This window comes from Acinonyx jubatus, chromosome A1, assembly GCF_027475565.1.
Source record: "Acinonyx jubatus isolate Ajub_Pintada_27869175 chromosome A1, VMU_Ajub_asm_v1.0, whole genome shotgun sequence".
NCBI lineage: Eukaryota > Metazoa > Chordata > Mammalia > Carnivora > Felidae > Acinonyx > Acinonyx jubatus.
The window spans coordinates 131200734-131214680 of record NC_069380.1 but is presented as its reverse complement, the minus strand read 5'-3'; the positions used below and the strand labels follow the sequence as shown (position 1 = coordinate 131214680).

At 38.3% G+C, this 13947-nt stretch overlaps 1 protein-coding gene across 1 annotated transcript in view; it reads right to left on the bottom strand.

Annotated features, from left to right (window-relative positions):
* Positions 1-13947, bottom strand: part of NLN (neurolysin) — a 99035-nt gene that overhangs the window by 53666 nt on the left and 31422 nt on the right. The window contains exons 2-3 of the mRNA XM_015065330.3: positions 4988-5247; positions 505-653 (exon numbers count right to left, since the gene is read on the bottom strand). Of these exons, the coding sequence (XP_014920816.1) occupies positions 505-653; positions 4988-5247 (409 nt within the window). The remainder of the gene's footprint in view (positions 1-504; positions 654-4987; positions 5248-13947) is intronic.

Below are 13947 nucleotides of genomic sequence, written 5' to 3'. Positions count from 1 at the left end.
CACACTTGGTCTTTAGTCTTAAGTGAATGTAATTAGCAACTCAACATTAACCTATGTAGTATAACAATAAATACTATGCTGTACCCATTGCTATAATAATTAGAAACAAAATCTAGAAATTTTCAAATACCTTTTTTTAAAGTTTATTTGTTTATTTTGAGAGAAAGAGAGAATACAAGCAGGGGAGGAACAGAGAGAGAGAAGGAGGGAGAAGGAGAGGGAGAGGGAGAGGGAGAGAGGGAGAGAGGGAGAGAAAGAGAGAGAGAGAGAGAGAGAGAGAGAATTCCAAGCAAGTTCTACACTGTCAGCGCAGAGCCTGATGCGGGGCTTGGACTCACGAACTTGAAATCATGAAATCATGACCTGAGATGAAATCAAAAGTCTGATGCTTAACCAACTGGGCCGTCCAAGTGCCCTCAAATACTTTATATTGTTGGTCAAAGATTTTTACTTTCTTAGTACAGATTTTGTTTTTCTTTTAAAAGGGTTTATAACATCATTTACCTGTAAATGAACAATTCTCAGAAATATATCTTCTCTCATGCTCATCTCGATATCAAAACGAGAAAGTCTTTTGTCTGCTTCTGTACTTGCTGCCCGCACTTCTTTGTCAGAGGAGACATGCTGGGGAAAGTCTAACATGGTTCGTTCCACTGTCAATAGAGGACAAAATCATAAGGATTCATCTAATCAGCATTAAGAAAAATACCTCCTACCTAGATGAATGATTATCCTAATATAAGGTTTTCATTTTATACCTTCTGTAAAGTTTTGTAAGGCTATCAGGAAACAGCATCTAATGCAGGACCTGGCTGTTTCAGGGGCATTATTAGGAACAATAAGGGTATAAACTGAGCATTTATCAAAGTATGTTTAGGGTGTAACTTATTAACTGGGAATGCTGAAAGATAAAGACATAGTTCTCATACTAACACATTTTATAATCTGGTGTGTGGGAGGAGGGAATAGTACATGAAAAGATAAAGAATACAGGATAGAGCAGCTTAGTTGCCATAAGAATGGGATAGTAACTCGAACACAGCAATATTAGGACTGGAGCACTATGTAATACCTATGATGAAGGCTGGACCTTAGGGCGGGCAGGGCAAGAGGAAGACCTCAGGAGAGGACTGGAAAAGTAGAGACTATAAGCATGGGGACTGGCAGAGACAGAGGATGTTTTAGAAAAAAGCAGACTTACTTACTTAGTTACTTACTTACTTATTTATTTAAATATACTTTATTGTCAAATTGGTTTCCATACGACACTCAGTGCTCATCCCAACAAGTGCCCTCCTCCCTACACATCACTCACTTTCCCCTCTCCCCCACCCCCATCTACACTAGTTTGTTCTCAGTATCCAGTGTCTCTTATGGTTTGCCTCCCTCCCTCTCTGTAACTTTTTTTTCCCCTTCCCCTCCTCCATAGTCTTCGGTTAAGTTTCTCAAGATCCATATATGAGTGAAAACATATGATACCTGTCTTTCTCTGCCTGGTTTATTTCACTTAGCATAATAGCCTCCAGTTCCATCCATGTTGCTGCAAATGGCCAGAATTCATTCTTTTCATTGCCAAGTAGTATTCCCTTATATATATAAACCACATCTCCTTTATCCACTCGTCAGGTGATGGACATTTAGGCTCTTTCCATAATTTGGCTATTGTTGAAAGTGCTGCTATAAACATTGGGGTACATGTGCCCCTATGCATCAGCATTCCTGTATCCTTTGGGTAGATTCCTAGCAGTGGTATTGCTGGGTCATAGGGTAGTTCTACTTTTAATTTTTTGAGGAACCTCCACACTGTTTTCCAGAGAAAAGCAGACCAATTTAGTTGGGGTGGGGGAAGTTTATTTAAAATAGAAATTCCTAACCTTCACTACAGATTCTTTAGAGAATCTAGTCAAAGTTATGGACCCTCCCTGAAATGCAAACGTTCATACAAGCATAAAAGTTCCATACAATTTTAGAAGATTCCCAGAAATCTCAGTGGACACATCCAGTGAACAGTTGAATATTGGGACTATTCCTATTAAATGATGGTGGTAACGAACTGCTCTAATTTTCACATATTAAAATTCTTTCTTGGGTTTTTAATACATTTGTATTGTGACTTTCATCGGGCAAAAATCTGATGTCAGTGAAATGACCCCAACTACAAAAAAAATGAGTATGGTTTATTTTTTTTTTGTTTTTATTTATTTAAAAAAATTTTTTAATGTTTATTTAATTTTGAGAGAGAGAGAGAGAGAGAGAGAGAGAGAATGAGGAGGGGAAGGGCACAGAGAGGGAGGCGTAGAATCGGAAGCAGGCTCCAGGCTCTGAGGTGTTAGTACAGAGCCTGATACAGGGCTCAAATTCATGAACCATGAGATTATGACTTGAGCTGTAGTTGTATGCTTAACCACTGAGCCACCCAGGCATCTCTTTATTTATTTTTGACAGAGAGACAGAGAGAGAAGGGAGGGGAAAGTCAGAGAGAGAGAGACAGAGAGAGAGAGAGACAGAGACAGAGAGAGAGAGAGAGAGAGAGAGAGAATCCCAAGCAGGCTCTGTGCTGACAGTGAGGATCTTGACATGGGGCTCTAACCCATGAACAATGAGATCGTGACCTGAGCCAAAATCAAAAGTTGCACGCTTAACAGACTGAGCCAGCTAGGCAACACAAAATGAGTATGGTTTATAGGAACGGTGTGGCTATACTGTGACAATGAATACACTTTTATTAGCTTTAGTACTCTGAAAGTATTGTAAACAGGTAAAACTTCCACATATGATATATGGTAGACAGTAGAGCTATCCTTTCCATACCAAGAAACTATCCAGTTAAACAAGCTACCTCACTCATATCAGTCCTCTTAAAACAGTGCTATAAAGCTGTAAAAAGAAAAATCACCTCAAATATCTGCATAAATTCATAACATGTGGTTTAAAAAGTCTAATTAAATAATTATTCTTTAAGGATTTGATTTAATATACACTTTTATGTTCCTTGATTAAAGAATGGAACAGAATTAAAGTTTCATAGATGTAGCACCTGTTTAAGTGATAGAGTTAACTATATAGGTATAATTTCTATTTACTTTTTAAAATTAAGTCAAGGAGATATTAAGAAAAAATCAAATTGCTCAAGAACTAAAATGAGCAGAACTAAATGCAGGAGCCTAAAACTGGAAACATATTCTTAAACAAACAGTAATACTAAAAACCATTTCCTTCCTTACTTTGCCACAAAGACCTAAACCAGACTTATGCTCTTACTGCCGAACTATAAACAATATTGGACACTAGTCAAATGAGGTTTTAACAGTTACTGCAGGAGGCAGAATGAGCTCTGAGAACAAATATAGATAAGATAAAGTTGGTCTTTAAAAATCTCCTAAACTCAAAAATTTTTAGGATTAACTTACAGAGGTAAATTTATGAGAGAGCAAGGACTTCTGAAAACTAAAAGTATATTTAAAAGATGCATTACTGGGGGATGCCTGGGTGGCTCAGTCGGTTAAACGTCTGACTTCGACTCAGGTCATAATCTCACGGTTTCTGAGTTTGAGCCCCGTGTTGGGCTCTGTGCTCACAGCTCAGAGCCTGGAGTCTGCTTTGTATTCTGCGTCTCCCTCTCTCTCTCCCCCTCCCTCACTTATGCTCTCTCTCTGTCTCAAAAATAATAAATAAACATTAAAAAAAATAAAAGATGTATTATTGGAAAAGCAGCAGACTTCAAGATAATTTTTAAAAAGATTTTGTTTTTTTTCCCCACTGATTTTTATATTTGTTAAATGCATAATTCACCAGGCTGGCACACCATGTTGGCCATATGTGACTGAAGAAGAAATGAGTCTCTGAACCAAGGACAAACCACATATAGCAAGGGAGACACACAAAATATTGCCTTCTGGGAAAACTCTGCCAAATGCGAACCAACTCCATCCCTTTGAGTTTGACTAACGAGACCCACCAGGTCTTTTTTATTTAGTAAACTTAAGACTTTTATCCAGATTTAGTGGCCATTAATGAGAGTGAAGCAGCTGGTGGGAAGAGGCAGAAACTGAAACAGAAGAGGTAAGAGAGTCCCTATTAAGGTGGGGCACAGGGTAGGGAATTCTTGGTGTTGAGGGGTTGGTGAGGGTTAAGAGATGACTAGGTCACTAGGGCTGTACAGGATTCTGGACAACCTTCCAAATTCCAGAATACATACAAATGTTTATGATATTCCGATAACTTACGTTCTTACAAAACCTGGATAGCCAAGGTTGTTTAGCCATAACTATATCACAGAATATGTCTAACCCTTAGGGGCAATTGGAGTGAATCCCCATTCCTTTAACTCAAAGGGCCTAATACTTATATTATAGAAATAATGTATTTTAAGTATAGGAAATATGCAAAATAGAGAAAGGCATAGAGAGTAAATTTTAAAAAATCAAGCATAAATCCGATACCTAAGAAATTAGCTACTAGTAAAATTTTCTTCTGGTTTTCGTCTCTGTATTTTTTTTCTATGTTAAGAAATGCTGTTCCTCAACATGATTACGGCTACATAGTGTTGCAGAGCCTGAGCATACCATTACGTGGTCTTTCTATATGCTGGATGGCACCCAGGAGTTGTTTCCAAGGTTCTGCTACGACAGAGTACCTGTTTATACATAAATTTGTACATAATTTTTCCTGTATCTGATAATTTATTTAGATTAAATGCTTAGGTGTGGAACTGCTGGGCTAGGGTATGAACTTCTTAAGAGTTTTGATATATTATGTCAAAATACTCTCCAGAAAGCAGATGTAATGAGATGGTACATTTTGTAGCACCACTGCCAACATAATAAAACATTCTAATTTTATTTAATTGAATTCTAAGCAATTAGTTAATCATTATGGAAAAATCAATGTCTTGTAAAACTGGAAAATGATTGCCAACACAGAAAGCATAAAATGGTTTATGATGCCTATAAAATGAAATATCAATGGGCATCTGCATGCTACTCACCTATATACTTCACTTCAACATCTGCCAGTGCCTGCAAACAGTTCTCGTAAGTTACTTCCTCAATGTCAAGCATTCCAATAGCATCGTACACCTGTTTGGTCTGCACAATGAGCTCCTCAGTTCTTGTTTTAATTTGCTCTGGTGAAAGATCCCATCTTAAGACATTTCTGCCAGCTACAGTATAGGAAGACATTGCCTGAAGAGAAGACATCACTTCTCTTCCTAAAGTCATTCTGAATAAAATCCTGGAACCACCAACTCTGAAAAGAAACAGAAAAAGAATAAAAATTAGACATCTGTTGGTCCAAAGCCAATACACAAATGTATACTGTCTAATTATATTAAAAAGAACTTTTTAATAAAATTGAGCAAGTCTCTTTCAGGTGAACACGTAAGCACAAAATTAAATGCATTTGTTTTTTTTTCCCCTTGAATGTAGATTTAATGAAATTAGTACTTACCAAACACTGAATTGGTCATGTAATTAAGTCATGGTGAGAAATGAAATTAGGTGTCAAAGACATAATAACTGTCCTTTATAAATTAAACCAGTAATCTTTCTTATATAAATGTTTTTCTGGTGCTGGGGCGTCTGGTTGGCTCAGTCAAAAGACCATGTAACTCTTGATCCTGTGGTTCTATGTTCAAGCCCCACGTTGGATGTAGAGATTACTTAAAAAAACAAAATCTTAAAAAAAATAAAAATTAGGGACACCTGGGTGACTCAGTTGGTTAAGTGTGCTTCAGCTCAGGTCATGATCTCGTTGTTTGTGGGTTTGAGCCCTACATCGGGCTCTGTGCTGACATCTCGGAGCCTGGAGCCTGCTTCCAATTCTGTGTATCCCTTTCTCTGCCCCTCGCCCACTCTCTCTTTCTCTGTCAAAAATGAATAAATGTTAAAAAATTTTTAATTAAGAAAAAATTAAAATAAAAAAAGTTATTTCCTGTGTCAACATCTACCTGCAATGTTTCAAAACGTTTTTATAACGAACAGCATGTAAAAAAATGTTTTTTTACCAAAATTTCACACAAACCAAATATGAAAATTTGAATTTAAGGTTTGGGAAATAAACTCTGGTATTGCTATGGCATTATTCTAAAAGACAAAAGAAATTAAGTTAATGATAACAATCCTTTACCTCCCTGAAAACCTCAAACTAATAATTGATGCCATATGTGTGTATATATGTACTATATATCATGCAAAATAATTTTAGAACTTATAAATAAAAATATTATAATTAATGGCTAACATTTGTTGTGTGTTTAGGCACTGTACTAAATGCTTGCCATTTATTCACTTAGTCCTCAAAACAAAACTATGAGGCAGATACTGTAGTTATTCTCATTTTACTAAAGAGGAAACTAAAACACAGGAAAGTTAAGTAAGTTGTCCAAAGTCACATAGCTGGTTATATGCTGTGAGCTAGGATTAAAAACCAGACGGAGATAATAGAGATCCAGAACTCACACTCTTAACTGCTATGCTAAACTTCAATCCTATTATCTTACAAGACCCCAAAACAACCCTATGAGGTAGGCAGTGCATTATTCCCTTTTTAATGATGAGGCAGTTGAGGCTCAGAGAGGCTAATGACTTATTTAAGGTCATTCACTTAACAAATACTTATGAGCATATATTGTCTGGTTATTGTGACAGGCATCAAGGATAAACAGGCAAACTTACTAAGATTCTGCTATTATTGTGGAGAGACAAATTGATAAAGGAACTATTATTCTATATTGAGGTGAGTGAGATGACAGGTATAAGCAGAGGGAGCTCTGAAAGACCTCAGAAGGAACTTTTCTTGGAAGATTTTACAGAGGCAACAAGGAGCAAGCCAACATCTGGACTACATCCAGAAATTATCTAAATGCCAAAAGCTGTAAGGAGAGAGAAATCTGATAAGGTCAGTAAGGACTACAGAATATGAAGAGCCTTGGGAATCAATAAAGAGTTCAACCTGAAGTCCGTGAGAGAGCCACTGAAGGGTTTTAACCAGGTAAGAGATGAAATAAGGTATACATTTTAGAAAAATTGCCCAAATCAAAGTGAGTTGAAAGGTTTGGGAAAGAGAGATTATACTAGAGGAAAGCTATTCCTGTAACTGGAGCATAATATCATGGTATACTGAATTAGGAAAAGGGGGGAACTGGAGTGACTTAAAAGATATTCAGGAAGTAGAATCAGTATGACTTGGTACTTGGTATAGGGGTGGAGGGTGAGAAAGTCAAGGATGTTGTCCAAGATTCTTGTAATTGGATGTATAGATGGTGGTAACATCATTAAAATAGGCAATGTAGAAAGAGGAGGAGGTTTTTTGGAGAGGGGGAAGAGATATTCAATTTTGGACATGCCAAGTTTGAAGTGGTGTGGCACATTTAAATGGAATTCATTAATATGAGATGATAATTGGAATTAGAGGAATGGTTGAACTGGCCCAAGGGAGTTTGCAGATTAAGAACAGAACTGAGCCCTAACTCTAGTTTAATCATGGAGATAAAGGAAAACCAAACCAGAATGGATTTAGGAAGCTGTGAAAAGTAAGCAGAAAAAAAGGGAGGGAGGGGTGCCTGGCTGGCTGGGTTGGTAGAGCATTCAACTCTCGATCTCAAGGTCAAGTGTTTAAGCCCCACCCTGGGCGTGGAGCCTACTTAAAAAAAAAAAAAAAAAAAAGAGGGAGTAAATAACTACCAAATGTACAAATCTCAAGAAAGATGGAAGAGTCTGTTAAATTTAGCAACAGGAATGTCATTGATGATTCTGGCAAGAGTAGTGTCAGCGGGATGGTGGGGTGGAGGTCAGACTACAATGATTGAGGGATAGGAAGAAGGTAAAGAACTGTAGAGTACATCTAAGTGATTCTCTAGAGTTGGATATATTTTACTTTTATTTTTATTTTTTTATTTTTGGGAGAGTGCAAATGGGGGAGTGGAGGAGATAGGGGAACAGAGGTTCCCAAGCGGGCTCAGTGCTGACAGGCTGACTGCAGTGAGCTGGATGTGGGGCTCAAACTCACAAACCAAGAGATCATGACCTGAGCAGAAGTCAAACACTCAACTGACTGAGCCACCCAGGTGTCCCAAGTTGGATGTGTTTTAGATAAGAAAAGAGACTGCAGTCTCAGTAAAATCAATAAAACAGGTAAAGTGGGAGTTGTTAGGTTGTAGTAAAAAAGTGTGGGTTTGAATTTAAGAATTCAAAGGTTAAGCAGTCTCATACGATTCAGGACATTTTTCCAGAAGTGGATGGTTGATATAAATGAGTTGAAGAATGCAATCTAGTATTGGATAAATTGTTTATGTGAACACTGGAGTCAGCAGCTTGACAGCTGGGCCTGGGAATAGAAAGGAAGACTGAGCCAGAAACCAAAGTCTTCAAAGAATGGAGAAGACCAACCAGGTATCTGGTGGAGGACATCATGAGCAGGGTATAGAATGATAAAACCAGATTATGAGCCTTGAAGGTGTTTATACAATGGTGAAGAAGTATTGGTCTGGGAGCATAAGTGAGGGCAAGGCAGGAGCTGGCAAACAAAGAAGATGTGGTCTTTCCTCTTTACTTTGTGATATATGGGGTGTGAAAGAGAGGGATATAGAGAAAATATTTTCCCCAGGGTTGAGTGGATTTCAGTAATGGTTACTAGAAGAAAAGACAATCCAAAGAGTATCAAAAGGGGAGGAGTTTGTTGACTACAGGACAAGGGTTCCAGAAATAACAAGGCAGAAGTCTAAGAGTAGAATAGATAGCTAAATATGTGTTCATTGTCCAGCCATTCACTGCCTCCCTCTAAGTCTATGCACATATTTCTTCCTAGTACCCATGCACACCACGACTACCACACCCCCTGCCATGTCCACGATCTGTGAAGGTGGCTGCCCCTACCCTCAAACTCCTGTGAGAGAAACAGGTCTTATTTCCACTGTGTGTGACCAAGCAAGCTTGTGTTCTTGACTGCAGCTGGCATCCACCTTATGTAGAACCTGACTTAGGATGAAATAAACACTGTGAACAGAAGAATAAAGGAAGGAAAGCAAATATTTACTGACATCACCCTTATAACAGTTAATTCTGAAACCTGACCTAGACCTATTTTCCAGTTATATTTAAGCCAGCTTGAATGCAGTTTTATGTTATTTGTTTCATAGAGGATCGGAACTGATAAAGGAATGAAAACTGGTAAAGGAATGAGCACATACATGCAAAAGTATGAAGGTCACAACAAGAAATGATGGATGATTGGAGGGTTTCATATGCTTGGTCGTGGCTGAAATTAATAGGGATGCAAAGTTCAGTGTGTGGAGCTGGCTGAAAATGTCTAAAATAATTATTTCCACAATCTCTTATGGATACACAGAACTGAAGCCTCGAGGAGCAGTGAGACATCACCACTACTGACTGGGTTTCTGAGGAAGTTCTAGTATAAGTGAAGAGGTTGGCCATGGGATTACTGACATAATGACCAGCAAGTGGACTGATGACTGAAACACAAGACTTTGGCAGCTAATCACCTGTTCTTTTCACATCTCTTCTGAGTACAAACCAATTATTACAGACAACTTTTCATTACTGTTAAACACCTTTAAGAGAAAATTACCTCAAACATTTACTGATAAGATGAACCTCCACTGGTTTTCCTTTATTTCCTAACATTTACCTCAAGGTTGAGTGTTTGGTTACAGCATTACAGCATACCTGATTTTAACTCAGTGAAACTGGTGAAGGTATCAGAACCTCCACCCTGGCTGAACAGATACACCCATAATCACCCTTGTACAGTTTCTGTTGCAATTCATGAAAAACTACCACTTTCTTGAAGTGATACTATTCCCCAAATACAGGGAGGGTAAAAAGAAAGGAAGAAAATTTAGAAACCATAGTTTTATGTGTCAAAAGAACACATTAAATTTTGTGTCATACTTTCTTCTTACCTTCTGGGATTTTATCTTAATTTCTTTCAGGATTTACAATTCTTGTTACCAAAGAAAAGGAGACTGAAGGATTCCCTCCTATTTCTAACTAAAACATTTTGATCTCGGGGCACCTGGGTGGCTCAGTTAAGTGTCCGACTCTTGATATCAGCTCAGTTCATGATCCCATGGTTTTTGAGATTGAGTCCCGCATCAGGTTCTGTGCTGACAGTGCAGAGTCTGTTTAGGATTCTCTCTCTTCCTCTCTCTCTCCCCCTCCCCTGCTTGTGCATGCATCTGCTCTCACAATAAATATTTTCAAAAAGAATGAAAACTGCCTTTTTAAAAAAAATTAAAATATTTTGATCTACTGGGAATTTTTCTATCTGCATTCTCTCTGCTTTTCCTCTTATATCATCATTTTGCGGAGTATCTTTATTCCCCTTTGTTATGACTTCAAGCTCATTCAATGCTTCAGGTGCTGGAACATTTATCTTTTCTCCCCCTTCAGTGCTTCTGCAGCCCTGGAGAACTGCACCTGTGTGGAGAAACCAGTGCACCTGCAATCACTCTAGCAAATATGATTATACCCTTGGGAATGGATTTTTCTAGTCACTTTTTGCAACCAAGAAGTACAAAAGTTGAAAACAGGCAATACTATGTGATTCTGTCTTCTCTACAGGAGTTAATACATGCAATTATTTGAAAATGAGAATCTAGATTAAATTTGAGATTTCTACTGTCTAATTAAACACTAGTTTTTTTCTTTCCCTAAACTTCCAGGCTCTATTATTTCTGTCCCAGCCACACCTTCTTCATTGTTTCTTTTCTCTTTAAAACACTTTCAACACAAAACTCTGAAACTTCTGAGAAATAATACAGAATAATATAACAGCATTGACAGGAAAGCATATTTGTTAGGTTTGATGTTTCCTGTGTCCAGCAAACAAATGCAGTACTCAGGCAAAAAAAAAAATCAAGTGGTGTGGATTTTGACATAGATCACCAGACTGCAGAGCTGCATTTGGAAAAATGAGCATGCCACAATTATACTGAGTTAATTACTGTCTTAAAACTTTTGCAAAACATTTTATAGAATATACTTTCAGAAATTTTCTGACCTACTGGCATAAAGGCCTCCATTTCCTCCTATGAAGTCTTCTTTGACCTTTCAAATTCATCCAAATCTGAGCTTCTATCACCTTTTACCTATGCCATTCATTTTAGGTATTTAAATTACTGTCATCCACCTGTTCAGTTGGTTTGACTCATACTCTAAATTAGACGAGGGCTTTCTCAAGCACAATAACCATTGTGTCTTCTTTTGTCAAAATCCTCAACTCTAACACACTGCACACTGCTGAGCACATAGTAGACGCTGTGTACTTGAAGTGAGATGGGATTGATATGGCTAAAATACTACAGCAACAGCATCGTACATCAACATCACAAGTAAATATCCATGCAGGGAAATGTGTTTTATTAGAGCCAAGACTTGAGAGAAGACCATTATGCAAAATATCCTAACTTCTTTTCCCTACAATTTACATTTTATACATTCTTTCTGGTGGTTGCATAGCATTTCCTGAAACTTGTCCCAATTCTTCAAAATACTTGGCAAATATTCCTAGTATTTACTTTAGAACTAATCTTTCTTTACAAGCTGCTGTTGAGGACTTCAATGCTCCCAGACTGGAATTATCTTTTCTTTATTTACTTTGAGAGAGAGAGAGAGAGAGAGAGGGAGAGAGGGAGGGAGAGAGCGAGCAAGCACAAGCTGGGGAGGGCAGAAAGAGATGAAGAGACAGAGAATCCCAAGCAGGCCTGATGCGGAACCTGAACTCAGAAACCACGAGATCATGACTTGAGTTGAAACCAAGAGTCGGACACTTAATCAACTGAGCCACTGCGGCTTTTGATCTCAACTCAGACCTCACCTTCTCCAGGAAGTCTTTTTGATTACCTCCAGCTGTTTTACTTTTTTTAATGTTTATTTTTTTTAAATGTTTATTTTTGAGAGAGAGGAAGAGTGAGAGACAGCGCATGCAGGGGAGGGGCAGAGAGACAGGGAGATGGAGAATTCCAAGCAGGCTCTGCACTGTCAGCACAGAGTATCATGTGAAGCTCGATCTCACGAACTGTGAGATCATGATCTGAGCTGAGATTAAGAGTTGGACGCTTAGCCAACTGAGCCACTGAGGTGCCCCAATAGGAATTATTCCTCTGTGCACCTACAGTACCCTAAACATACACTGACCAAAGCACTTATCAGACTGAAGTGTATTCACCTATTGACTTGGCTATATGTCCAACAGACCTTAAGTGGAAACTGGTTTTTAGTGATACCTATAGACCCTGAACCTAACATAGTGTCCAAAAACTTCCATTTGACTTTGATCAAAAGGCCAAGAAGTGATTGACTTAAGGTTATTTAATACGTCTCTTCTATCTACATGTCCGATATACAAGTAGCTCCACCTGACAGTATTTAGCCTTCGTGGGGCATTTTATAAAGCCCTGATCTGCAATTAGAGATGATGCAGAATGGAAATAATGGCACATATTGGACTCAAGCATTCTGAATGTTGCTAATATTTTTTTCTTCTGAATGGACTGTTGCATTGGAGAAACAGATTCATGAGTAGTACTCAATAGTTAGTGAGCTCCATTTTGGGTACTTATAGCCCCCTAAAAAAGATAAGCATCTGGTATTTTACTTACTAATGGTCCAGGCAACAGCTTTTTTATTTAAGGAACTTTCAGTTTGGCTCAGGATAGAACTGCTTTACAAAAAGAATGTTACCGAATTAAATGCCTTAGGATAAGTCAACTTGTAACAGTAAAGAGAGACTCACATTCTTAGCCAAAATTGTTACTTTTGATGTTATTTAGCAGAATTGATGTCCAGAAAGACCCATCTAGCTTGGTTACTGAGTTTACAAAAAATGTAATTAAGTATGATAACCTCCTGAATCTCTACCAGTTTTCTTAGTTTTAAAGAAAGATGTGTCTCCCTACTTATAGTCTTCGGTTTTTGCATCCTGCAAATGTCCCACCTGATGTCTCTACTTCTTTGTCTTGTCACTAAGTCGTCCACATTATGTCACTAAAAGTTATCTGGCAAAGCTCACTTTTACTCTTTCTTAGTCCTTCTTCCACTTTTCTGACCATTTCTTCTCAGTCTCCTTTGTTGGCTTCTCTTCCTGTACCCATTCAAAAAAGTTGGTGACTTCCATGATTCTACCCAGATGCCTAGCTAGAGGACCAGACCCCACAGACATCTCAAATGCAACATGTTCAAAATTTTTCTTTCTAATGAATTCCCAACCTCAGTTTACCAATCTTCGTTGAGGCTCGTAAGCTAGAAACTTGCCACACCTATGACTGATGTTATCATCATCACCCCTACTGTTTATGAAGAGCCTGCTAAAGTGCCGGCACCATATCAAGAGTTTACGTGACTTTTCTTAGTTAATTTTTCCAAGAAGCCAAGAGGCATATAGGGTCAGGGTCATACCGCAGGTGTGGAGCTGGGATTTAAAACTAGATGTGCTTACAAAGCCCATATTCTTAACTACCACGCCACACTCATGTTGCAACTGCATCCTAGAGAAGGAAAATAGCAGATTTCTCACTAGTTGCACCTCTTTGATCTTGCGCCCTGCTCGTAGTGGGGGAGAAAAGGCAGGTAAGGCACACACACCGACGTCACTTATCTGATCTGTTATCTGAAGGACTGCTACAAGGGCTGGGGACGAGTGCTCTACTTCAGCTTTCATCCAGCTCTGAAAAACAGGCCATGTAGGAATGGGCAGCTTGTAGTCACCCATTTCCAAAGATTAAAACAATTCAAACTGGGGCAACCTGATGGCTACCCTTTGCACTGGGTCTCACTCTTTTTCAGAGCCCTTTGATTAACTGTTCTTAGGTAAGTAGTAAACCACTTGAAAAAGTGTACTCCTAGGAAGCTGCAAACAATCTACATTTCACATAGATAAGGTTCAGCCAAGGCATTCTAAGAAAACTTTTACGCAACAAATGCTAGTTCT